Source organism: Equus quagga, chromosome 14 (genome assembly GCF_021613505.1).
Source record: "Equus quagga isolate Etosha38 chromosome 14, UCLA_HA_Equagga_1.0, whole genome shotgun sequence".
Lineage (NCBI taxonomy): Eukaryota > Metazoa > Chordata > Mammalia > Perissodactyla > Equidae > Equus > Equus quagga.
This window is the reverse complement of record NC_060280.1, coordinates 66,134,604-66,161,963: the sequence shown is the minus strand read 5'-3', so window position 1 is coordinate 66,161,963 and position 27,360 is coordinate 66,134,604. Positions and strand designations below refer to the sequence as shown.

Here is a 27,360-nt window from a genome sequence, read left to right as displayed (position 1 = left end):
GGGCTGCAGGTGCAGCTGTCTTTTGCTTTTCCGTTAAGGAGTGGAGGGTGTGTGGTGGCAGGAAGGGAGAGGGAGAGAGTGCTGGATTCCCATGTCAGAGACTCAGATTGCAGAAAACCACCTTGGGTGCTGGGTAGGAGATGGCCTGGGCCCCTTTCTTCATGAGGAGATAAATGTCTCTGCCACCACTTGTTGCTAGGATCTCAGCCAGTTGTTGCTTGTTGCTAGTTGTTTTTGCTAGAACTAGTGAATTTAGGCAGGAACTCTCTTATGCTCAGGGCTGGAGCTTTGAATAGAAAGTCCCCTCAGTCTAAACCATCATTCAGGAATTTTTCACTGCTCTTTTGAGATGAGATCAAAGAAGTGCCTGCCTGGAAGGGAATAAGTAGGCCAATTCCAACAAGATAGGCCATACATTTCCAGGGACCAGGGACTGAGCTGAGTTACCAGGATCTCAGGCCCCTGTCTCCCTCAGCCAGTCAGTCAGTGAGTCAACAAAAATGTCCAGAGCTCTCGTTATGTGCCAGGCACAAGTCAGGTGTTGGAGATGCAGAAGGGAGCAAGACTTACATGATCTCTGCCCTCAGGTAAATTACAGTCCAACTGCAGCGGTGTAGAGCGTTTCGGATCTCCACAGACCACAGGAGAAAAAGTCCATTTGTCTCCTGGAGAGGCTCAATTCTGCCTGAGAGTCAATGATATTGTTATCGTAACTGTCTCCTATTGAGCACATATGATGTGTCAGGCACCATGCAAACATTTTGTTTGAATGCTTATCATGATACTGAGGGAATTAGGCTCTGAAAAATTCCGTGACTGGCCCAGGCCCAGCAGATAGGCAGTACTGCAGCCAGGATTCATATCTCTGACTAGGAGGCTCCAAACCTCACCCTCCCACTTAGTCTGGTGTCCCAGGCTGCCCAAGGACGATCTTGGGTAGGGTTCCAAGAAAGACTAGGCATGGGAGGAACCTAGTTGGTATGGCTCATGGGATGGAGCTCACAACTTCCCTCAAGGATTTTGAAAGATGCCTTTTTTTTTTGAGAAAGATTAGCCCTGAGCTAACATCCATGCCCATCTTCCTCTACTTTATATGTGGGATGCCTGCCACAGCATGGCTTGATAAGTGGTACATAGGTCCATGCCGGGGATCCTAACTGGCAAACTCTGGGCTGCCGAAGTGGAGCGCGTGAACCCAACTGCTATGCCACCGGGCTGGCCCAGAGAGATGCCGGCTTTTAGGTGGTGAGTAATGTAGTTGTGTTGTTGACCGGAGCTCTGAAGTTCTTGTTTGTCATCAGTAACTCAGAAAAGGACATCTTAAATCCCCTTTTACTTCCTAGAAGCCCAGGCAACCTTTTGCATGTTCTCTGTTCTCCCTGTCTCTGAGCAAGCTCCTTGCTCAGAAAAAGAGCAGTTTGCACCTGTTTACTTCCTACCCCACCCCCAGCCTACCCCTATTCTGACAGTCTCCCATCATCAACAGCAGAGAGCCGAGAAATAGGCGTCTCCTAGTTCCTCCCCCATTCTCTACTTTTTCCGGTACCCGTAAGTCAGTTGGGGGAGCACAGCTCTCACTCTGGCTGATAGTTCTGTGATCTGAGTCTATCTGCTGGATGAATTCTCCTGGAAGATGGAACACTGCAGATTTCTGGGTAGTTTGATATTGGCTGCCCTTCTCTCCCAAGGTAAGGCTTCTCCAGGTGGGTGGGGGCATGTTGGAGAAGGGACCTGAGAGGGACATTACCACCTGGAGTGAGGTCCACTTGAAAGTCCTTCTCAATGCTAGTTTCGATTCACCAGGCAGGGTTGTCAAGGAGGGCAGAGTTGAGATGTAGCACAGGGTCTGGGAAATAGGCTCTTGGCTTTGACTCCAGCTAGGGGTGCACCTTGGTTTTGAATGTCTCTCTGTAGGACTTAGGCCAGAGGTCTGTAGGCAACATGGCGGTATGTGCGTGCCCGAGCCTAGGGCTGGTAATGGGAGCGTTGTTCCTTCTGGGGCAGACAGCCTCTGGGATCCAGGACTCTTAGTCATTTGGCCATCATGACGTCACCACATGGAGCCATGCCCCAGCACTCGGGAATGCTTTAAGAGAAAAGTTAACATTAGGTTGAGCAGGAGGGAGGGCAGATTGTGGGAAGCAGGATGACCTCATCTTGGTTTGCCTGTTTTAAAACTGATTGTCCCAGGAACCCCCTCAATCCAAGGCAAGCTGGGATGAATGGTTACCCTAGCAGTCAGCTGCTTTGTAACATCCAAGATTTCCATTGGAAATAGATCCCCAAGGAAGGCATGACTGTAGGATGTATAACATCTGATGTACATGTGTCTCCATGAGTATACACACCTATCCTCCTGACCTGCTTCAGAGGCACGAGAAACAGCTCTTTTGGGGGTTTTCTAGAGGATGTTCTTGTATCCAGATTGGTAACTGAGTATGAAGCTCAGGGAGACTGTGGATTCCACTTTTCCCCGGGATTGGAGTTACAGACTACAGTGCCTCCGTGGGCTGTGGAGATGCTCTCAGTTGAAGCTATTCAGTGGATTTAGAAAGATTCTGTGCATACCTCTAGCCCTTAAACTCCCCACAAGACTTGACTTGTGTGGAGCCCCAAGAATGGATTCAATAAAAAAATTTTTTTCTGTCCCCCTCCCCCTAGTAAAGGTAGCACAACTAAAAATTTTTACATAGGAATTGCCCTGAGTCCCCTTCTGGACCACCGGGCTGCTAATTCGTACCAGTTTCTCCCCTACCCCCAACCATCATTGGCCCTGGGAAAGGCTTTAATAGTGAGAGTCTCATTCCCTTGGTAGTTGTTGGGGAGGGACACAGGGGGAAGGAAGAGGGTAGGAAGTTAAGTGGGAGTGTTGTAGGTGGCTGGGAAGTAGAATTAGAAGTTTTCTTAGAGAAAAAATGTGGACATCTCCAACCGAGGAACATTCTTCTGCCTTTCCGTATCTCTTGGGTGTCTCGGCAGTGTGGCTCCCCTCGTACTTTTAATCTGTGGTCTGAACTCATTTCTGGGAAGGTTCTTGGATCAACCCAGCTCCATGGTTTCCTCTTTTGCTCTGTGTCCATCAGGGCCTGTTCTCTGCTTGGACTGCGTCCTTGTGTACTTCCCGGGCCCTGCAGTTCTTGGGAACCTTCTGAAGCCTTTCTCTTGTGACTTCTTTCTCACTAGAAACCATCAACTATCCTAGACTTGGAGTGATCTTTCTTAAGTATGAACCTCAGCAGAACAAGGGGTCTAGTGCAGACCACAGAGCTGGCTCCAATTGTAGCATTTTTTTTTCCTTAGTGAGCCTTTTCAAGATAGACATGGACGAAATTGAGGAGAGACTGATTTTGAAGTGCAATAGCAGCATCATGCAGCTAGAGGGAACGATGGGAACACCATACAAAGGAGGGCTGGACTTGGGAAAACGCATCCTGGACCCACGGGGAACATATATGTGCAGTGATGCCAAGGAAAACTCCTCTCTGCAAGTATATTATCGAAGTATGTGCCCCCTGAACCCTTTGAGTTGGAATGGATGGGGTCTCTGGATGTGAGAACTTTCTAGCTGGAGGGGGCTGTGGTGGACCAATCTGTTCTCTTATAATGGGGTCACTCTTGTGATGATATGAGCCAGATTTTGGAGCCCTTAGAGTGGGAGAGAGCTTAACTAACAGAGAAAGAACATGAAGGACCTTTTGATCCAAGCAGTAGGGGCTTTCTTGGGAGAGTAGTTTGGCCTACTGCCTTATATAAGTTCCTATAAAGCTGAGACTACTTCTTGGCTCTCCTCAGAGATTCCTCGGAATGAAGGGTAGAGGTGGATGTAACAAGACCATCAGCAGGACTTCTTCCTGATCTTACTGAAGTTTGGGTCTTGGCATGAGAGATCCTGGGGTGCCCTGGGGGCAGAGAGGGTTCCCTGATCTTGAGGGCTCTCCATCTCTCCTCTTGCCTCCATTCCCTCACAGTGTGCCAAAACTGTGTGGAGCTGGACTCAGCCACCCTGGCTGGCATTGTCATCACTGACATCATTGCCACTCTGCTCCTTGCTTTGGGAGTCTACTGCTTTGCTGGACATGAGACTGGAAGGCTCCCGAGGGGTAAGTGGAAGGGACACAGTGTGTGTGTGTGTGCATGCACGCACACAAGTGTTCTGGGTATGGGTGTAGATGTGAGTGTGCACCTCCTAAGGAATGGGACTGGCAGTGGACCGTGTCTCATCTGGGAGTCACTCTTGCAACCTTCTAAGGACCCTTCAAGTGGTTATTGAAAGCACTTGGGTGCCCATATTGCTCATGCTTACTTCTGAGGGTGCAACCAGCTGCAGTCCCGCTGCAGTCTTCATGGGATCCCACTGTCCCATCCTCCCAGGCCCTTGATGACTCTCTTTCCCTGGTTCTTCTAGCTGCTGATGCTCAAGCTCTGTTGAGGAATGACCAGCTCTATCAGGTGAGCCAGGAGGGAAAAGAGACAAGAATGGGAGGAGGAGTGAGAGGGGATGGAGAGGCTGACACTAGGTGTTATGTGTATGTATGAAGGGTCCTAGTGGGGAATTCATTACTGGGGGTCTGGAAAGGTCAGGCATGAGCACTCATCTCTGGGGCCTGCTGGGGTCCTCCCCAGGAGCGTCCTGACCTTGCCTCACTGTTCCTCCTTCTCATCTCTTAGCCCCTTCGAGATCGGAGTGATGCTCAGTACAGTCGTCTTGGTGAAAACTGGCCTCGGAAGAAGTGAACTCGAGACTGGTGGCTTATAGGAGTATCGGTTATTCACTGTCCCTTCTCTCCTTGCTCAGGCAATAAAGATGTCTTCTTTCACTCAGCAGGTACCTGGACTTTTCAAGGCTCCTGGGCAAGGCACGGGAGATATCCTGACTTGGATGGGCCTTTGCCCTCCCTGCCCACCTGTGTCCCTCCTTCTGCACTTCCCTTCCTCTGCCCCATGTGGACAGTGTGATGGGCAGTCTCCCAACACATCCTGTCCCACTGGTGTTTCTGGCCTGGTGGGCTCCTTTGGTGCAGGGTCTGCCCCACCACACTCCCTCGGCTACTTGTTGCTTCCAGTCCACTATCACAACCCTTCCAAGGCTTTGGCTTCCTTATCACAGCTGAGGGCCGGCTGGTGTTTATAGACCCAGCCACACAGAAGTTTCCGTGACATCATAAGCAGAGATGGCAGAAACATCAAGGATTCTGGGGATTACTTCTTATCAAGACTCAGAGAGTGTGGTGACCACAAAGTCCCCCTTCTGCTAAGGGACTGGCCCTGGATTTATGACCCCTGTGGAGTGGTAGCCACTAGCTGTGAAGAGGTCTCAGCCCAGGCCCCTTCAGTACTCTTTTCTCCTGTATAGAAGGCATCATTTGTCTTTCTTTCCCCAGAACCTTCCAAGACCTGGCCCTGACTTCTGCATGATAAACTGCTATCAGGAACCCTATATCAGTTAAAACACATTATCCCTCTCCACTCTCTTGGGAAGCCGGAATTTGAGACTGGGTGGGGGCTTGGGATATTTTTAATAGAGCTTATCTTCAGCTAGTGGGTTAGTGATGATTCTAAAACTTTGGGAGCCTGAGAGATTTGTTAAAAATATAGACACTTGGGCCCCACTCTAGGCATGCAGTCCCCAGGTGATTCTGAAGCAGCCCCAATTCAGAGTCTCTGGTTTAGAGGAAGAACTGAGGCCACTTAGACTATTGAGTCCTTCATGCCTGTTCCTGTCTACCATAAGTGGGATAAGAGTTTGTTCTCTGAGTAAGAGTAATTTAGTGAACCTCAGGACAGTTTAATGAGAGTGGGAGTTTCCTAGACCAGGCTTCCCAAAGGAGAAAAGGATTAACAACCACATAACCGCAGATCTGGATGATTCTGCCCACTATCTCCTTGAGATAGACACAGACTACTTTTATTAGAGACAGGATGAACTTCTAATCTACACGTTTCATTCATGGATATGATTTATTCCTACTCTTTATGTCCTTACTACTACTGTAGTCCTCCTAACCCTAGGTCCTGTTTTCACATTGGATCACTCCACTTTGGGCAACCCTTCCGTGGTTGTATTGCACCAACACTTGGATCCTTCCCACACCCTGCACACTTCCTTTCACCTGGCATTCCTCATATGCTCTTACGTCTCCCTATACCTCTCGCCAGTTCTCAACATTGGCTGCGCGTTGGAATCTCCTGGGGAGTTTTTAAATACTGATGCCTGGGTGCCACTCCTAGAATCTGATTGCAGTATATTGGGCTGGGGCATCAGGACTTTTAAAACGGCCTGAGGTGAGTCTCAAGTGAAGCCAAGGTTGAGAAACATTGCCCTCCACCTGAGCCATTCGGCTCCCTTTTTTGTACTTTTAAAAAACACCTTTACTGATGTAAACTGACATGAATAAACCGCATATATTTACAGTGTAATATTTGATAAGTTTTGGCACACATATACACATGAAACATCACCACAGTGAAGATAATGAACATATCCAACACCCTGACCAGTTTCCTTCTGCCCCTTTGCACAGAATCCCCGCCTCCTTCCTCTCCTCATCTCCACACCTTCCAGGCAACCACTGACCTGCTTTCTGTCATTATAGATTAGTTTTAATTTTTCTAGAATTTTATATAAATGAAATAATATAATGTGTACTGTTTTTGGTCTCGCTTCTTACTCTAAGCATAATTCTTTTGAGATTCACCCATCTCGTTGCATCCATCAATAGTTCATTCCCTTTTATTGTTCATTAGTATTTCATTGTATGGATATACCACGAGCTGCTTATCCATTCACCTGTTGACAGTCTTTTGGGTTGTCTCCTGTTTTGGTTATTACAAATAAAGTGCTACGAACATTCGTGTATAAGTCATCATGTGAGCGTATGCTTTCATTTCTATTGGATAAATACTCAGGATTGGAAAGGCTGGGTTACAACTCTTAAAGAAAGCAGTTTGGCTATTCTCAGTCCTTTGCCCTCCCAAAAGAATTGACTTCTCATTACTACAAAAGGTCTCCTGGAATCATGATCAGGATTGCATCAAATTTATAGATCAACTTGGGGAGAACAGACAACTTACTGATATTGAGTGTTCCAATCCATGAACACATCTTCTGTCAGATTTAGCCCTAAATATTTTATATTTTTTGATGCTATTGTATATGGTATTTTTAAAATTTCAATTTCCAATTGTTCATTGATAATATATAGAAATACAGTTACTTTAGTACATTGATCTTGTACCCTGAAAACTTCCTAAACTCACTTATTAATGCTGGTAGCTTTTTTTGGTACATCCTGTTAGACATCCTACGTAGATGATAATGTTGGTTGTGAATAAAGACAGTTTAACTTTTCCATTCCCAATCTGGATGTGTTTTACCTCTGTTTCTTGGCTTATTGCACTGGCTAGAACCTCTAGTACAACGTTGAATAGAAGTGGAGAGAGGACATTCTTGCCTTGTTTGTGATCTTACGGGAAAGGCATTGTCTTTCATCATTAAGTATGATGTTGGTTGTAGGTTTTTCTTAGGTGCCCCTTTAACAGGTTAAGGACATTCCCTTCTTTTTCTTAGTTTGCTGAGAATTTTTAGCAAAAATAGCTATTGATTATTGTCAAGCGTTTCTTCTGCATCCTCTGAGATGATTATATGGTTTTACTTTTTTAGTCTGTTAATAGGGTAAATTACTTGGTGACATGATCTGTTAAACCAATACCACATTCCTGAAATAAACTGTACTTGATCACTATGTATTTTTGTATATTATAAAATTTTGTGAAGAACTTTTGCATCTATTCATAAGGGATATTGGTCTGCAGTTTTCTTTTCTTGTAATGTCTTTGTGTGGTTTTGATATCACATTTGATTACTCAGCGTGCTCCAGAGAAACAGAACCAATAGGGTGTGTGTGCAGATACAAAGAGAGAGAGAAGAGAGAAGAGAGAGAGATTTATTTTAAGGAATTAGTTCATGCGATTGTGAAGGCTGATACATCCAAAATCTGCAGGGTGGGCTGGCAGGCTGGAGACTCAGGGAAGAGTTGATGTTGCCAAAGGCAGTTTGGAGATGCAGAGAATTCTTTCTCCCTCAGGGGACCTTAGTCTGTTTTTTCTTAAGGCCTTCAACTGACTGGATGAGGATCATCCACATTATGGAGAGTAATCTGCTTTACTCAAAGTCTACTGATTTAAATGTTAATCTCAACTAAAAAATACCTTCACAACAATATCCAGATGTGTTTGATCAAATAACTGGGTACCATGGCTCAGCCAAGTTGACACATAAAATTAACCATTACACGGGTTCAATTTGGTCTTCATAGAATGAGTTGGGAGTAATCCTTCTTTAATTTTCTGGAAGAGTTTGCATAGAACTGGCACTATTTCTTGCTCAAATGTTTGGTACGTTTCACCAATGAAGCCATCTTGGTCTGGAGTTTCCTTTGTGGAAAGGTTTTTAACTATAAATTCAACTTATTTACTAGCTAAAGGGCTATTTAGCTGTCTATCTCATCTTCAGTGAGTGGAGTGCCTTCTCCTTTGTCTTCAAATTGTATCCATCTTTCTCTTCAAGGCCCAGATCAAGTCTCTCCTCAGTCTCTGCTCCTCCGCGGAGCTTTCCTGGACCGCTTCAGCTCTCTGTTCCTCCTGGGAACAGCGGTCACACTGCGGCACTCATGATACTTAATCACATTTGTTCTTCTGTTGCTCTTAACTTTTTACATACTTGGCCACTCTTACGTAATTGCAAGTTCCTTGAAGACAGGAACTGTTTTATTTATATCTCCTCAGCACTTAGCACAGTGCTGGGCTGCCACACGAGTGCTCACAACAGTGCCCATGGAAGGAATACCTAAACGATTAAATACAGAGCTTTTAAGTCAGGAACATGCAGAGAATTCTTTATGATCACAGTTGGCACTGGGTAGCTATTCACCTCTGTACCAGGGTTGGACAGTCCTGGCTGCTAATTCTGGCTCTGTCCCTCAATAACTATGCAACTTGGGCAAAAGACTTAACCTCTCTGAGCCCCCATATCCTCATCTGTAAGAGAACAACAACTTCCACCTTGTTGAGTTGTCATAAGGATTAAATAAGATAACACGTGTAAAGTGCTAGGCACAATTTCTAGAGCTTAGTAGATGCTCACTAAATGTTAGTTGCTATTGCTTTTATCATGCTGAGCCACAACTCCCCTTGACCGGGCACCGTCAAATATACCTAGGACAAAACTGCCACCCCTGGGCCAGCCTGCTGATCAGCAGCTAGTAATGGTCAACATCAAGGAGACTTCTTATGAGCGTTAAGTGTTGAGTACTTAGAGAGAAAGGAGTAGAGCTTCAGCAGAGACCAACAAATAAAAACTGTAGCCACAAGCCCAAGGCTGAATGTGTACAGTATGTGGAGGGCTGCTAACCACAGATGGTTTTTTTAGCCTTGATCATACACATAAATAGCCCTGTGGTCAGCAGGGAAGTTTCTGAGTGCAGAGAGGGAGAGAAGAGAGCCACGGCTTGAGCTGGCCTAAGACAGAACTTCAGTGCTCTGGCCTCCTCTCTCTACAAGCTGAGTGTGTGCCCCGGGAGACGGAGAACGAAGCCCTCCCACGGTGGCCTTTGGCTGCTGCTGCACCTCTCTCACCCTCGCCCAGAGTGCAGCCCACATCCTGGCTGCTAAACCGCAGCCTGCTTCTTGCTGCAAGCTGCTGCGTCTCAGAGTGGAGGGAGTGGTACCGGCTTGACAGCACCTCCTTCTCCCACTTCCCGCAGCCCGGGCTCACGGGGTTTTCCTTTTCGAGGCAGTTTGTGGAAACCTGCGTCCCAGCCCCCAGCCCCCTTACACCTCCACTCTTCTCGTCAGCTGCCTTCATATGCCTTTTAAGGCCTCTGTTTCTGTTTCACGCATTTTTTTGAACTGACCATGCCATCAGGGGCCCATCAGTCACTCTCTGCCACCCTTGATGTTTTTCTCCAAGAGAAGTTAGTCAAACGGCTAATTGTTCTTTCTTTCTTTCTCTTCCTTCCTTCCTCTTTTTCCCCCTTCCTTCCTTCCTTCCTCTTTTGTCTCTCTCTTTCTATTTTATTTATTCTCTGATGCCCTCTCTGAAAAGAGCTTGAGATAATACCCCCACCAGCTGTGAAAACAGCTAGTACTTGCATTTGGGATCATAGCTGGGGGTTTAGTCCAGGTAGGGAGGACCTGAGCTGTCTCAGGAAACAAAGCAGCCTCTGAGGGCGTCCCAGAAAAGAGGGACAGCAACTCTTTCAGCCAAATACACTTTATTTCTTTTCTGTCTCAGCTGACAAGGAGCCTAGCACATTCATGGAGATGCAAACGAACATCCAGGGGTCTACAGTGGAGACATGGGGGGAGGGAGCGAAGGGCTGGCTCATTTACCTAGTCCATTCCCACAGACGGTTGCCAAAGGGAGAGCTGGAAAAATAGAAAGATAGACGGAATAGTTGGGAATGGGGGCAACTTATATGCTGGAAAAGGAGACAACTGAAGGGAGAAGTAATGTCTACCATGGAAGGAAGGAATTGGGGAGAGGGTGAATAACAGAAATAAATATCCTGACAAGAGGGCAGCCCAGGTGTGAGGGGATGAGGGGCGATGATGTTTCAAAGGACAATGAGGCAGCAAGATCCTAGGATGGGGCGCTAGCTGAGAAGGCAGGAGGAAGAGAGCTGGGGACAAGGCTGCAGATGTGAGTTCCACATGAGGCAGCGGAATGATTCTCCTGTGGGGTCCAAGACTTGTTCAGGGAAGAGGGAGTGGCAGGGTGCCTGGAGAGGAGCAGACCTGGGCCAGCAGGAGGCAGTGTCCTCAGGAACTGTCAGACGGCTCTCTGATTCAGGCCAGCGTACAGGTCCCGCTGGCCTTTCCGGATGGGCTAGGAGTGGAATAGAAAGGGGGTGGTCGGTGAGGTCGGAGGAAATAGTTCCTAAGAAAGAAGGGCCTAGCTTTAGTGCAATGAAAAGAACCTTGGACTAGGAGTCCGGAGGCAGGCTCAGATTCTAACTCGACACTGACTGGTAATGGACTTGATCTGGTCACCTCCTCCTGTGAGCCTCAGCTTTCCCATTTCAGAGATGGGAATCTAAAAAAGTCCCACCTCTCAGGGCTTTTGTCAGCATTAAATGAGGTCACTCATTTGAAAGTGAATATCACATGCTTGCCTAGTGCTCAATAAATATTTGTTGAATCTGTCCAAGTGTGATATTCAAAATATTTAACGATTTGGTATTGCACACACACCAACCCATCAGAAAACTCCTGGTGGTTCTCTGCTATGCCAGACATCAACTCTTTAGTTGCTAAATCAAGAGACAGTCCAGTGAGGGAGAGGCTGTGATGTCTGGCAGTGTGTGTTGGGGGCGGGGGAAGCTTGGGGCTATTTACCAGTGAAGTATTTTAATATTTCAAGGACTGGTATGACTTGGTGCTGGTGGAACATCAGTCCTGAGTTTATCATGTTAGAATTTGCATATATGGTATTCCACATGGCTGTATCCCAGCTAATGAACAAGCCAGAGAACGAAGAGTGTCGCCCCCTACCCCCCTGTGGTTATGGAAGCCCGCTGCCCTTGAGATGGTCCTATTCTACCATGAAGGAGGCAGAGCTGGGCATATGGTGGGTTGTCCTGGAGCCCCGACTGAAGGGCTTTGAAGTGTCTGCAGGCCAGATGGACTGTCCCACCTGTCCTCTTCTCCCCTAGAAAGACCCCCTCCTCCAGTCTATCCCTTATTACCTCATAATCTGGATTGGGAACAGGCGGGGGTCTCTCCTTGTTTTGTCCTGCAGAGGAGGGAGGGGGAAAGAATTCATTTCCATGAGGGAACACCAATGTTGTGGCAATAAGACCCAGAGCAAGGATGGCAAACCCCTCTGTTCTCTCCTCCACTTCTCCCTTTTTCCATCTCAGCCACCCTTTCTCTTTTCCTTCTTTTATCCCATTTCTAATAACCCCCACATTATTCTTATCATTCTGTGGTTTTCCTCAGCTCAAGGTCCTTCCATTGTTTCCTTTCCCATGGGGGAAGGGAAAGGAAAAGGCAGGAACTAACCTCCCAGAGTCTCTCTCCCCACAAACTGGGGGTGGAATCTGGTTACTCCAGAACACTGACAGGCATCTGAGGAAGCTCGTCTTGTTAATAAACTTTTTTGCACTTTTCTGGGGGGAAGGACAGGAGTGATCTGAGATGTGAAACCATCTGTTGAGCTCTTGGCAATACAGTGAATGTTCTATAGAAGCTTTCTTGACCTAGCCATGGACTTCCCCCCCCCATCCTGGCCCAGGCTGGACACCGCCGCCCTCAGCAGCAATCTCCTCCAACCCAAGTCCATGGTCTTACCCCGGGGCCTGCCGCCAACATCTGCTCCCCTCGTCACAGGCTTGGCCCTGGCCTTTTTAGACTTGCTCCAGTAATACACCAGCAGCAGTAAGCCCAGAGTGATGCAGAGGTCGACTACGATGATTGTGGCCACTGCCGTCAGATCCACCTCCATGCAGTTCTCACACACTGCGGGGGACAGCGGGGTGTGAGAGGAAGAGAAATCACCGAGAAAGGCAGACACAAGGACGCTGGAGATGAGGCAGAAACAAATGAAGGTGATTCTCCTTTCAATACTCACATGCTTGCCACGGCCAGAGCCCTCCCTTTCCATGTGTTTGTAACAACGAGCAAAGTGAGATGGTTACACGTAGAGGCTCTGAAGTCAGAAAGTCCTGGGTTCAAGTCCCAGCTCCATTACTCACTAGCTGTGAACATTGTGAAATGCGTTTTCTCCTCACAAAGCCTCTGTTTCCCTCATCTATGAAATGGGAATAAAGTAGTACCTGACTCATATGGCTGTTGAGAGTATTACATGAAAAAAAAAAATCCCTGGCAAGTGTTTGGTATAGTGCTTAAAACTTAATAAGCGCTCAATAAATGTTAGCTATCATTATTGTTTATTATTATGCCTTAGCTTATGACACTTTATTACAGTGGCTTTGAGTCTGCTTTGCAAAAATCCCTCTCAAGAATTTCTCTCAATAAAGCATCAGATAAACTCCTATGGGTGTGCCATACTTCTGGATGTGATCCAATGCGAGTGGCCCAATCCTGCCTCTTGGAAAGTTGTTGCTTTAGATCTAGTGCTGACTGAGCCTACCCCGACAGCCCCATATTGGTGTTTAACCTTATGTTTCAGAAAGCATCGATGCTGTGTGGCCCCAGACAGTCCCAGGATTGAGTACAGGAGAAGCACAAAGATGCCAGGGGACTCTGAGTTGCGTTAGGGGAGATAATTGAGATGGCCCTCCCTAAAGAGTCTAGCAGCGGCTGCTCTGGAGACCTACATTACCTCTGGCTTTCAGGTAGAGATAATGGGTCTTCTCTGAGCTTTCTTGGTAGCAGATATAGTAACCACTGTTCTCCACTTCTGAAAAATTCTCCAGTACTAGTGTTTGGTCCTTCTCCTTAGATTTTTGATCATTTATTTCCCATACTAATTCGTTTCCAAAATTCTCAGGGCATGTCAGCTTTACAGTGGTTCCGGAGATGGAGACTTCATATCCTGGGGAGTGGGAGAAAAGAGAAAGGGAATTGGAGGGAGAAACCAGCAAGATTTCAGAAAAGGCAAATTAGTAACAAAAGAACCAACCAAAGGCAGAAAGTCGTCTATCATGCAGGTCTTAGATTTTCTTATCAGAAGGGAATTCCCCTGGCCAGAGGATACGGAAGGCATATGTGGGAGAAGGGGAGTTAGAGGGCCTTCCGAAGGTGACTGCAGAATTTAGGCACGGGCATGGGGACTTGGGAAGAGGGGAATGGAAATAAAGAAAAACCTGAAAAGTCCCTATTTGGAACGTGTCCAAAATGGGAGTTGTAAATGTAATATTGGGAGGACCTCAGTTCTTGGGGTTAATCTGTCTCAATCAATTCCTTCTCTACCCACTGAGCTGCATCCTCAGAAAGGACACACACAAAAGACTGATAAACTTACTTTTCTGTCCAGATGCGGGTTTTTCTGGAACTGAAAAAAGGAAAGAGTGGTGAGAAAACATCCTTGGTTTAAGTTTAATTGTAGGTAAAATTTTTCAAGTGGGACTAGACACTGTCCGCAAGAATTCCCAAAGAGGGCCCATCCTTTACGTAGGGATCCCCAAGCCTTAAGGTGAGGTATGTACTTAGCCCAAGAGGTATGCTCATAGATGCACCTCAGATACATCAGACCGAGAATACGCCAGCTGTGCTCCTAGGTCCAGATCCACTGAAGCTCAGAAAGTCTTAAAATCCTAGGACTGAAAAATTCTAGAAGTCTTCAAACTTCTCCTCTTCCAAGAACCTTATTCCAGATAGATATGAAAGGGTCTTCTCAGAGATAAACACCTTCACATCTTTGAGTCACTGATTCTCAGGCTTACCTCTTTTTCATTATTCAGAAGTTCTTTTTTTCTTTCTTCTTTTTTTTTGAGGAAGATTAGCCCTGAGCTAACATCTGCTGCCAATCCCCCACTTCTTCTTCTTCTTCTTCTTTTTTTTTTTTTTTGCTGAGGAAGACTGGCCCTGGGATAACATCTGTGCCCATCTTCCTCTACTTTATATGTGGGACACCTGCCACAGCATGACTTGATGAGCAGTGCCATGTCCGCACCTGGGATCCAAACTGGTGAACCCTGGGCCAGTGAAGTGGAACATGCAAACTTAACCATTGTACCACCTGGCCAGCCCCAGAAGTTCTTTCTTATAACTGAGTCCATCACAATAGAGATCAAATGTCTTTCTTCTTATTCCATACCACTTTTCTGTTATTGCCCTTAAATTATGTGAAGTACTATGCACATTTTAAGAGAATGGTTCTTTTTTTTTTCCTGAGGAAGATTAGCCCTGAGCTAACATCTGTGCCAATCTTCCTCTATTTTATGTGTGGGTCACTGCCACAGCATGGCTGATGAGTGGTGTAGGACTGCACCCAGGATCCAAATCCATGAATCTGGGCCCCGAAAGCAGAGCATGCCGAACCCAACCACAAGGCCATGGTGCTGGCCCCAAGGGAATGTTTTTTTTTTCTTTTAATAAAAAATGGCTTTATTTTAAATTATCTCTGAGTATAACCAACTCTCAATTCTTTTTGTTGAGGGAGGAACTATTGGTATGGACAACTGAAATCCACTAATATAATTTGGGAATCCAGCCACAATCCCTACGGCAGGCAATTTTGCCCTTGGAGGTGGGGCTTGAGTGCACCCTCGTTTCCTGGAAGACTTGTGGCTGGGACGCGGGGCAGCACTAGGTTATGCTCAAGCCCGGATATGAGAGCTGGAAGAGAGGAGAGGCAGTGATGCTCAGAGACAGCTCTCTCCCTGTTGGGGGCATTTTGCTACAGTATGCTATTGGGGACAGAGCACTAGACTGAGTCAGAAGCCGTGTGTTTGAATGCCAGATCTACCTTAGGCAGTGTGACCCAGGGGCAAGTCATTTAAATTCTCTGAGCTTCTGTTTCTTCATCTGGGAAATGGAGATAAAACATTCACCTCACAGGGTATTTGTGAGAATTAAAGGGATTACGAAGGTGAAAATGGAGGGCACATAGCAGATGCTCAAGGAAAATGTTAGTTACTTTCTTCCTTTCCTCCTTTGGGTCCTGCTACAATGGAGAACAGAACTGAGTTCTGACCCAGTTGCTCAGGCAGCTCTCCAGCTGAGATCATATGAAATGTAAACAAGTCATTCTCCAGGTTTATCCATCTGCTAATAATTGGGAGTTGAGCATAATGACAATAGATAGTCGATATTACTTTGACTTAGAAACAATTTTTCAGCGCTGATATTTCTTAGAAATGTTAAATAAACTAGAAGTCATAGATAAAATAATTTAAAAGCAAATAGACATTTCACTCTATTTGGTATGTTTTTTGGAAAAAAATGTAAAGATTGGGGCTGGCCCGGTGGCACAGCAGTTAAGTGCGCACGTTCCGCTTCTCAGCGGCCCGGGGTTCACTGGTTCGGATCCCGGGTGCGGACGTGGCATCGCTTGGCAAAAGCCATGCTGTGGTAGGTGTCCCACATATAAAGCAGAGGAAGATGGGCATGGATATTAGCTCAGGGCCAGTCTTCCTCAGCAAAAACAGGAGGATTGGCAGTAGTTAGCTCAGGGCTAATCTTCCTCAAAAAAAAAAAAAAAAAGAAAAGAAAAAATGTAAAGAAAATTGCTCACAACTTTTATTGGCACAAATTCAGTAGCAGAATTTAGACTTACACATGCTCATACAAGGGCCTAGATGTCTAGGCTGAGAAATAGGATGTGTGCTCACAAGGGTTTTATATATAACCAGTGTTTCACAACGGTTAAGAAAATGAGCTCCAGTATCAGCTAAATCTGCACTTATATTTATTTCTGTGATTGGACTATTTATTTAATTTCCAAGCCTTGGTTTCCTTGTCTGTGGAAGAGGGATATTAGGAGAATTAGACAAGGAAATTCAGGTAAAATATTTAGGGCAATACCTAGAACATGCATGCTTAATCAACTTTAATGCTTATTATCTAGTCTGCATGTTTCCCATCTACTGCCTTCTGTATGTCAGATAACGTTCTAAGTGAATTACTCATTCAGTCCTCACAACAACCCTACAAGTTAGGTATCATTATTATTTTCATTTGACACCAGATGATGCTGTGGCACAGAGAAGTTAAGAAAATTATTCAAAGACACTCAGCAAGTAAGAAGTTGAGCCGGGATTCAAATATGGCAGTCTAGCCTCAGAGTTAGACTCTTAACCTCACACTACACAGCCTTATCTCTTCTGCCTAAGATACTCTTCTTTCCTAAAATATATGCTCATCCTTTAAAGATTGGCACCGGAGCTAACAACTGTTGCCAATCGTCTTTTTTTTTCTTTCTGCTTTTTCTCCCCAAATCCCCCCAGTAGATAGTTGATATTTTAGTTGTGGGTCCTTCTAGTTGTAGTATGTGGGACACCGCTTCAACGTGGCCTGATGAGTGGTGCCATGTCTGCGCCCAGGATCCAAACCAGAGAAACCCTGGGCAGCCGTAGTGGAGCGCATGAACTTAACCACTTGGCCATGGGGCCGGCCTCATGCTCATCCTTTAAAACTCAGCTCAAGAATCACTACCTCTGGGAAGCCTTCCCCAACTACCTTCTGTTGAGTTGACCACTCCTCCCTTTCTATTTTATTTTACTCTGTATCTGCCCGTATCATATCATGCAATACACTATATTATCAATTATTTGTCTCTCACACAAGACCATCAAGACCATCTAGAGGGGAAGGAATTAGTGATGCTTTCATGTGATTATTTATTCATTAAAAAAATATCCATTGAGGGGCCGGCCCGGTGGCTCAGCGGTTAGGTGCGTACGTTCTGCTTCGGCGGCCCGGGGTTTGCCGGTTTGGATCCCGGGTGTGGACATGGCACCACTTGGCAGGCCATGCTGTGGTAGGCATCCCCCGTATAAAGTAGAAGAAGATGGGCACGGATGTTAGCTCAGAGCCAGTCTTCCTCAGCAAAAAGAGGAGGATTGGCAGCGGATGTTAGATCAGGGCTAATCTTCCTCAAAAAAAAAAAAAAAATCATCGAGAACCTGCTGTACACCAGACACTGGGCCAGGTAAATAAGACACCATCTCTGCCTTCAATGAACTCATGATTTACACAAAAACTCATGGTGACTCCACCCTACAACCACATGTTTATTCTTCCCTGAATGTATGCTCAGGAATATGTCTCATATTTAGCTATAACCAGACGTGACAGTTAGCAACAAACATAGGGACATCTAACACAGATCCTATTGAAAGATAATTGTATTTTCCCTCTAATAATTCTGGTTCTCAGTATTTATTGCTGTGATTGTCCTCTATGACCATTTTGCTCCATGTTTGAAAAGAGGTTGTATAGAATGAAAATCCTCTTACCAGTTTCTTCAGTCTCTGAAAAGGAAATAATAAGAAACCATTAGCAATTCTCCTATCAGCTACTAAGATCAGACCCTGCTCCCACAAGTTGGGACTCTTCCCTCAACCTTTAGAAAACAATGGATCTTCAAATTCCCCATGGCTCTATATGAAAAGCTGCTTTGGGCCCTATATCCTGCACTAAACAACTGATGGTTATTTACAAAAATGGATCCTAACTAACCATTTCACAATATATATATCAAATCATTACATTGTACACCTTAAACTTATACCATGTTATATTTCAATTATATCTTGCTAAAGCTGGGGGAAAAAATCTATACTGGGCATAAATGAAAGATAAACAAAAACCTACTCTAAATGGCAAATAGCACGCAGAAGAGATGAGTTATCTTGAAGCCTATCAGGGCTTTCGACATGTCCCATCTGTCAGTAACCTTAAAGGATGCTGCATGGTTAAAAAAAAAATGATCCTAAGGACACTACAAATTAGGCAGTGCAACGGAATGCAGACTGGCACAGCGGCTGCCTGTAAACACGAAATTGTTTTCCTCAGTTTGGAGGAGCTGATTGAATAGAAAGGCTTCCAATATTGGGGATACTCTTGACTCTATGCTATGATTGAGAAAGTGAGTCCAGGCCAGGCACACTCATATGCACGTTCACCCATGAGCACACGTGCACACACACACATTCAGAGTATTCGGACTTGAGATTCTGAGTGTGCACTCTAATGCTGCCCCCGAGCTTTATTCATTGCATCCCCGGGCATGCATTCAAGCCACGTCCTCTCTACAAACTCTCACGTCAAATATGAAATGCAAACTTATGAAAAGTGTTGGCACTTTTGACTTAATTTAATAGACTCATTGCTTTTTCTTTTGAGTAGTGAAGACTCATTATTTCCTATGATCTCTGTGGCTTCCCTCTTCTTGGCGAGAACATCTCTAGATTTATGAGGAAAAGGCAAAGGAGAAGATGGTAGAAACCTCTTTTATGGGTCTCTGTGGAAGCTCTGTGGGACGTCTAGAGAAAGCTCCACTCATAAATACAAAGAATGCTGGGCTGATTTCATAACAAGGAAAGAAAGCACATCTTACCGTCTTGTCCCCAAGCGCCAACTAGAAAATAAATAATAAGAAAAAAAGAGTTAGTAAATGTTGGGAGTACCTGAAATTCTAAGCAGAAAAAGTGCTGTGGTCTAGTCTGATCGTTTCTGAACATCTAAGTCCTTCCCAACTCCCGCTGGATCATAGTCATTGTCATACCCCAGGTAAGTGACATGGACTGCTGGATATTGACCAGGGGTTCCTGGACAACTTGGGATGAAACAGAGAAAGGGAGCATCTAGCATTAAACATGAACACACAATATTTGACGAACAGACGTTAGAGAAAGTTGGGGATGTTTCTCGGGTGACTGGAGAAATAGCAAACAAATTTTGCAGTCAAGCCTCCATTTTGAAAATTGGTCTCTGACTGGAAGAAAAACAACCTCCTGGTTAGGTACAAATGATGAGATTCTTGTTCTGTCTCTGGATCTTGTTTGTCTGATGGTTCAGTGTTTTCATTTCTTTTCTGCTTGAGACAGAGGTGGAAATATTTGAAACTGCCATTACTCATCATCTAGAGCCTGTGCCTTGAAGAGGTGGACCATATTTCCACTGGGCCCTCCAGAGTCCCCTAAATCAGCAATAACTTGGATTCATTACAACGACCAGTTTCCCTGATGTTGCCTCAAAGTTTTCTGAAAACCTGGACCTCTCTTTTATCAACAGCCTCTGCGGTGGGGGAGATAGCCCTCCTCTGCCCCAGCCCCACACCCAGAGCAGACCTGACACACGCTCATGATGCCAAATCTCTAGGGGTAGTTAGATCTTTGATAGTCTCTCTCTGTCTTTTCAGGCAAAGACTAAAGAAAGTTTAAGAAAATGCCTGACCACTCCTTGCAGGAGTCACACCCCGCCCCTTGACACTCAAAATGTATTCATTGGATCAGGAGCAGACTTATTAAGCCTGAGAACTTACTAGAAATGTGGAATTGCAGTCCCTACTCCAGACCTACTGAAGCAGAAGCTGCAGTTTAACAAGCTGCTCAGGTGGTTTGTGTGCATAGTCAAGCTTGAGAAACCCAAGATGGAGCAGGAAGTGGAGACATCATGGCTGTGGCTCTGAGATAGGAGCCCCAGCTGTGATGGTATTTTCTAGATCTCTGAAATTAAACCATCGTGACCCATTTTGCCTCATGTACTGCAGTCATTAACAGCACAGGCCTTGTAGATAGACAGTCCTGATTTACCGGATCAGCTGCAGCACTTCCTAACTGTGTGGTTTTAAACAAGTTATTTAACTTCTTTGAGTTATCAGTGTCTTCATCGGTAAAATAGAGGATATAACGTTTATCTTCCAAGGTGGAGGTAAGGATTAAATTAGTTAACACATGTAAAGAATTTTTTTTTACACAATATCTGACTCAATCAATGGCAAGCTTCTAAAAAAATCTTATTTATCTGATACGATATATGGAAATGCTCTTCGTTATTTATCAATTTATACACCACCTTGCTTCAAAAAGGACTAAACTAATTGCAAGTTCTTGGCTGACTGAGAAGGACTGAAAATTATGAGGTGTTTTATTGTCTGCACAGAGTTTGGGTTCAGCAATCTAGTCTCCTCACAAGGAGCGAAGGTTGGTTCTTCTAATCTCTTTTGTGCTCGTTCTTGAGGGCTGGGCAGTTCACTGACAGAACGAGCTTGTTCTTGGAGGCAGAGAGGCCTCTTTGCTTTCAGTAGATATGATCATCCCAGCTGCTTTTCTTTGGCTGTTCTCTGGAAGCTCTCCCAGTGCCTGGGCCACATCTTTTTCATTAGCCTCCAGCCCTAGCTCCCCCTGCTAACAATGCACAAACAGTTCCTTACATCTTTTGGTAAATGAGGCTCCTTGGTACCACTTGGCAGCACAAGGGTAGGCTGTGAGCTCTCCCAAGGTCTGGAGAAACACCATCCCTTTTCATTCCATCCTACTCACCTGATAGGAGGCAGAGTCCTAGAACTCTCCAGAGATTGCCCGACTGCATCCTTCTCTCACTGGACACTCACGCTACCTAAGATGGCGGAGGCCAGTTGGCTTATTATTTCTGAAAAAGAAACCAGAAGACTTTTTCAAGACGCCTGTTGGAGATGAGGACCCTGGGGCCATTGCTCCCAATGCTAGGACATGAGAGGGAGACTCACCATTTTCCGAAGCAGGCACCTAAGGCTGGGAGGGGAGGCGGGTTTCTGAGCCCCACACAGGAAGTGTGGAGGGGCCTGTGGGCCTGCAGTGTTCTACGTCACTTGGAAACGTTTGAGGCGGAGGCAGCCACCTGGGTTGGCTGGGGAGGGGTGGGCCCCATATCTTCCCATAGGAGGAGAAAGAGGACCGGTAAAACCTGAAGGTGCAGGGAAAAATACCTGGAATTTAGCTGCCTGTGCCTTAGACAATGCACCTCCACACTGGGGGCTCCCTTCTCAGATACCCCTCCCCCCAAAACAAGGTGTGACAGGAAGGGAGAGGAGCACCAAATATTTGTTTCTTTACGGTGTACCCGGTACGGAGCAGCAGGATTCAGCCATTTTGTTAACAAAAGCAGTTGACTTGAAAATACGTGTTGCCTTAAAACCATGAGATGCCATTTTTTTTGCCTATAATATTTACAAAAATATTTGAAAACACAGTATTCCATGTTGGGAAGGATAAAGAGTGACAGTCTCAAAATCTGCTGACATGAGTGTAAACTGATAGTCTTTATTTTTTTATTTTTTTTTTTTATGTTTAATATGTATCATATTTTTTTTTTTATTAATGTTATGATGGATTACAAGCTTGTGAAATTTCAGTTGTACATTTTTGTTAGTCATGTTGTGGGTACACCACTTCCCCCTCCGTACCCTCCCCCCACCCCCCCTTTTCCCTGGTAACCACCGATCAGATCTCCTTCTCAATATACTAATTTCCACCTATGAGTGGAGCCATATAGAGTTCGTCTTTCTCTGACTGACTTATTTCGCTTAACATAATGCCCTCGAGGTCCATCCACATTGTTGTGAATGGGCCAATTTCGTCTTTTTTTATGGCTGAGTAGTATTCCATTGTGTATATATACCACATCTTCTTTATCCAATCATCAGTTTCTGGGCATGTAGGCTGGTTCCACGTCTTGGCTATTGTAAATAATGCTGCGATGAACATAGGGGTGCAACGGACTCTTGAGATATCTGATATCAGGTTCTTAGGATAGATACCCAGTAATGGGATGGCTGGGTCATAGGGTATTTCTATTTTTAACTTTTTGAGAAATCTCCATACTGTTTTCCATAGTGGCTGTACCAGTTTGCATTCCCACCAACAGTGTATGAGGGTTCCTCTTTCTCCACAACCTCTCCAACATTTGTCGTTCTTGGTTTTGGATGTTTTTGCCAATCTAACGGGGGTAAGGTGATATCTTAGTGTAGTTTTGATTTGCATTTCCCTGATGATTAGCGATGATGAACATCTTTTCATGTGTCTATTGGCCATATTCATATCTTCTTTTGAGAAATGTCTGTTCATGTCCTCTGCCCATTTTTTGATCGGGTTGTTTGTTTTTTTGTTGTTAAGCAGTGTGAGTTCTTTGTATATTATGGAGATTAACCCTTTGTCGGATAAGTGGCTTGTAAATATTTTTTCCCAATTAGTGAGCTGTTTTTTTGTTTCAATTCTGTTTTCCCTTGCCTTGAAGAAGCTCTTTAGTCTGATGAAGTCCCATTTGTTTATTCTTTCTATTGTTTCCCTCAACTGAGGAGTTACAGTGTCCGAAAAGATTCTTTTGAAACTGATGTCAAAGAGTGTACTGCCTATATTCTCTTCCAAAAGACTTATTGTCTCAGGCCTAATCTTTAGGTCTTTGATCCATTTTGAGTTTATTTTGGTGTGTGGTGAAAAAGAATGGTCGATTTTCAGTCTTTTGCATGTGGCTGTCCAGTTTTCCCAGCACCATTTGTTGAAGAGACTTTCTTTTCTCCATTGTAGGCCCTCTGCTCCTTTGTCGAAGATTAGCTGTCCATAGATGTGTGGTTTTATCTCTGGGCTTTCAATTCTGTTCCATTGATCTGTGGACCTGTTTTTGTACCAGTACCATGCTGTTTTGATCACTGTAGCTTTGTAGTATGTTTTGAAATCGGGGATTGTGATTCCGCCGGCTTTGTTTTTCTTGCTCAAGATTGCTTTAGCAATTCGTGGTCTTTTGTTCCCCCATATGAATTTTAGGATTGTTTGTTCAATTTCTGTGAAGAATGTTCTGGGGATTCTGATTGGGATAGCATTGAATCTGTATATTGCTTTAGGTAGTATGGACATTTTAACTATGTTTATTCTTCCAATCCATGTGCAAGGAATGTCTTTCCATCTCTTTATGTCATCGTCAATTTCTTTCAAGAAAGTCTTGTAGTTTTCATTGTATAGATCCTTCACTTCCTTGGTTAAGTTTATCCCAAGGTATTTTATTCTTTTCGTTGCGATTGTGAATGGGATAGAGTTCTTGAGTTCTTTTTCTGTTAGTTTATTGTTAGTGTATAGAAATGCTACTGATTTATGCACGTTAATTTTATACCCTGCTACTTTGCTGTAGTTGTTGATTATTTCTAATAGTTTTTCTGTGGATTCTTTGGGGTTTTCTATGTATAAGATCATGTCGTCTGCAAACAACGCGAGTTTTACTTCTTCGTTACCTATTTGGATTCCTTTTATTTTTTTTTCCTGCCGAATTGCTCTGGCCAGCACCTCCAGTACTATGTTGAATAGGAGTGGTGAAAGTGGGCACCCTTGTCTTGTTCCTGTCCTCAGAGGGATGGCTTTCAGCTTTTGTCCATTGAGTATGATGTTGGCTGTGGGTCTATCATATATGGCCTTTATTATGTTGAGGTACTTTCCTTCTATACCCATTTTACTGAGGGTTTTTATCATAAATGGGTGTTGGATCTTGTCGAATGCTTTCTCTGCGTCTATTGAGATGATCATGTGGTTTTTGTTTTTCATTTTGTTGATGTAGTGTATCACGTTGATTGACTTGCGGATGTTGAACCATCCCTGTGTCCCTGGTATAAATCCCACTTGATCATGGTGTATAATCTTTTTGATGTATTGCTGTAATCGGTTTGCCAAAATTTTGTTGAGGATTTTTGCATCTATGTTCATCAGTGATATCGGCCTGTAGTTCTCCTTCTTTGTGTTGTCCTTGTCAGGTTTGGGGATCAGAGTGATGTTGGCTTCATAGAATGTGTTAGGGAGTTCTCCATCTTTCTCAATTTTCTGGAACAGTTTGAGGAGAATAGGTATTAAGTCTTCTTTGAATGTTTGGTAGAATTCTCCAGAGAAGCCGTCTGGTCCTGGACTCTTGTTTTTGGGGAGGTTTTTGATTACCGTTTCTATTTCCTTACTTGTGATTGGTCTATTCAGATTCTCCATTTCTTCCTGATTCAGTTTGGGGAGATTGTAGGAGTCTAGGAATTTGTCCATTTCTTCCAAGTTGTTCAATTTGTTGGCATATAGTTTTTCATAGTATTCTCTTATGATCTCTTGTATTTCATTGGTATCTGTTGTGATTTCTCCTCTGTCATTCCTGATTTTGTTAATTTGCGCTTTCTCTCTTCTTTTCTTGGTGAGTCTGGCTAGGGGTTTGTCAATTTTGTTAATTCTTTCGAAGAACCAACTCTTTGTTTCATTGATCCTTTCTATTGTCTTTTTTGTTTCAATATCGTTTATTTCTGCTCTTATTTTTATTATTTCCCTCCTTCTACTGACTCTGGGTTTTGTTTGTTCTTCTTTTTCTAGTTCTGTTAGGTGTCGTTTGAGGTTGCTTACGTGAGCTTTTTCTTGTTTAGTGAGGTGAGCCTGTATTGCGATGAATTTCCCTCTTAGGACTGCTTTTGCTGCATCCCAAATGATTTGGTATGTCGTGTTCTCATTTTCATTTGTCTCCAGATAATATTTGATTTCTTCTTTAATTTCTTCAATGATCCATTGTTTGTTGAGAAGCGTGTTGTTTAGTCTCCACATTTTTGCACCTTTCTCTGCTTTTTTCTTGTAGTTGATTTCTAGTTTAATAGCGTTATGATCAGAAAAGATGCTTGATATTATTTCAACTCTCTTGTATTTATTGATGTTTGCTTTGGTTCCCAAAATATGGTCAATCCTTGAGAATGTTCCATGTGCACTTGAGAAGAATGTGTAACCTGCTGTTTTTGGATGAAGTGTTCTATATATATCTATTAAGTCCATCTGGTCTAATTTTTCATTTAATTCTATTATTTCCTTGTTGATTTTCTGTCTGGATGTTCTGTCCATTGGTGTTAATGGTGTGTTGAGGTCCCCTACTATTATTGTATTGTTGTTGATGTCTTCTTTTAGTTCTATTAAGAGTTGCTTTACAAATTTTGGTGCTCCTGTGTTGGGTGCGTATATATTTATAAGTGTTATGTCTTCTTCGTGGAGAGTCCCTTTTATCATTATATACTGTCCCTCTTTATCTTTCTTTATCTGTTTTGCTTTGAAATCTACCTTGTCTGATATTAGTATAGCGACACCTGCTTTCTTTTGTTCATTATTAGCTTGGAGTATTGTTCTCCATCCCTTCACTCTGAGTCTGTGTTTGTCTTTGGGGCTGAGGTGTGTTTCCTGGAGGCAGCATATTGTTGGATCTTGTTCTTTGATCCATCCTGCCACTCTGTGTCTTTTGATTGGGGAGTTCAATCCATTTACATTTAGAGTGATTATTGAGACGTGGGGGCCTACCACTCCCATTTTGTGTCTTGTTTTCCGGTTTTTTTCAGTTTCCTTTGTTTCTCGTCCCATGGTTTAATCTGTTCTGATGTAGAGCTGCTACTCTCTGTTGTTGTCCTTCTACTTATCTCCTCTGCTCTTGGTTTTGTAGCCCCTTTCCTTTTTTGGATTTTTCAGGAATGAGGGTTTTCCTGAGGATTTCCTGAAGAGGAGGTTTTGTGGCAATGAACTCCCTTAATTTTTGTTTATCTGGGAAAGTTTTTATTTCTCCATCGTATTTGAAGGATATTTTCGCTGGGTAGAGAATTCTCGGCTGTAGATTTTTGTCCTTCAGATTTTTGAATATATCATTCCACTCTCTTCTAGCCTGTAAAGTTTCTGCTGAGAAATCTGCTGATAGCCTGATGGGGGTTCCTTTGTAGGTTAGTTTCTTTTGCCTGGCTGTCCTTAATATTTTCTCCTTGTCGTTGACTTTTGCTAGCTTCACTACTATATGCCGTGGAGTTGGTCTTCTTGCATTGATAAAGTTTGGAGATCTATTGGCTTCTGTCACCTGAAGATCCATCTCCCTCACCAGATTTGGGAAGTTCTCAGCCATTATTTCTTTGAATAGGTTTTCTGCCCCTTTCTCCTTCTCTTCTCCCTCTGGTATACCTATAATCCTTACGTTGCATCTCCTAATTGTGTCTGATAATTCTCGGAGAGTTTCTTCATTTCTTTTAAGTCTTGCTTCTCTCTCCTCCTCTGCCTGCAACAATTCTATATTGCCATCTTCCAAATTGCTAATTCTTTCCTCCAAATTATCGGCCCTACTGTTCAGAGCATCTAGATTTTTCTTAATCTCCTCTATTGTGTTCTTCATTTCCAATATTTCTGTTTGGTTCTTCTTTATCGTATCAAACTCTTTTGTGACATAGCTCCTGAACTCGTTGAGTTGTCGGTCAGAATTCTCTCTTAACTCATTGAGAATCTTAATGATGGCTGTTTTGAAGTCATCGTCATTTAGGTTATACATCTCATTTTCTTTGGGATTGTTTTCTGTATATTTGTTGCTTTCTTTCTGTTCTGGAGATTTAATGTATTTTTTCATATTGCTTGATGTTGTTGATTTGTGCCTCCGCATGGAAATAGAGTTTAGTTGCTCCTTTCACTTGTTTCAGCTGCTGCGGTGGGAGGAGCAGCTGTTTATATTTCACCAACCAGGAATCCTGTCCGTAGTTGCTAACTGGGCCTGGGCCCCTCTTCGTAGCCACAGTGGCCCTTTGGATTCCCTCCTCTGCCGTGGGGGCCGTCACAGGGGGGCTTCAGGCTGCAGGTGCCTACTGTTGCAGCCCACCTAGATGTGCTCTCTCCTTGGGGTCTGCAACGGTGTTATGGGCTTTTCCAGCAGCCAGGGGTGGGATCACTTATATTTGTCGCTCCGTTGCTGTCGGCACCCACCAAATCTCACTTGTCCTCTATAGGTCGCAGGAGAGCTATTGGCATCTTCTACAGTCTGTGGTTAGTACACCTAGCTATGCTGCTTTTGCCCTGGGGTCTTCCAGCCTTGTGGCTGGCGGCTGGGTGCCTTCTACTGGTGCTGTGCAGAGGCTTTCCCTAAGGCTGCTGTGAGCCTGTAGGGTTTCCCCCTAGGCTACTA

General features: G+C 44.3%; 2 protein-coding genes across 3 annotated transcripts; one reads left to right on the top strand and one right to left on the bottom strand.

The window, feature by feature from the left end:
• Positions 1-1,554: 1,554 nt before the first annotated feature.
• On the top strand, positions 1,555-6,866 carry LOC124252391 (T-cell surface glycoprotein CD3 delta chain). Its single transcript, XM_046685807.1, has 5 exons — positions 1,555-1,688; positions 3,301-3,501; positions 3,969-4,100; positions 4,406-4,449; positions 4,669-6,866. The coding sequence occupies exons 1-5, from the start codon at positions 1,634-1,636 to the stop codon at positions 4,732-4,734; spliced, it is 498 nt and encodes a 165-aa protein (XP_046541763.1). The 5' UTR covers positions 1,555-1,633; the 3' UTR covers positions 4,735-6,866.
• Positions 6,867-10,260: 3,394 nt separating this feature from the next.
• LOC124252426 (T-cell surface glycoprotein CD3 epsilon chain) lies at positions 10,261-21,205 on the bottom strand. Of its 2 annotated transcripts, XM_046685919.1 has the most exons (10): positions 21,158-21,205; positions 20,952-21,060; positions 19,025-19,045; positions 17,922-17,936; positions 13,985-14,014; positions 13,343-13,555; positions 12,349-12,516; positions 11,745-11,791; positions 10,795-10,885; positions 10,261-10,425 (listed from the first exon to the last, which is right to left on the bottom strand). In XM_046685919.1, the coding sequence occupies exons 2-9, from the start codon at positions 20,998-21,000 to the stop codon at positions 10,829-10,831; spliced, it is 600 nt and encodes a 199-aa protein (XP_046541875.1). In that variant the 5' UTR covers positions 21,001-21,060; positions 21,158-21,205; the 3' UTR covers positions 10,261-10,425; positions 10,795-10,828. The 2 variants fall into 2 exon arrangements, with proteins under 2 accessions (XP_046541875.1, XP_046541874.1); XM_046685918.1 differs by having other exon boundaries at positions 10,261-10,885.
• Between the last annotated feature and the right edge of the window lie 6,155 nt (positions 21,206-27,360).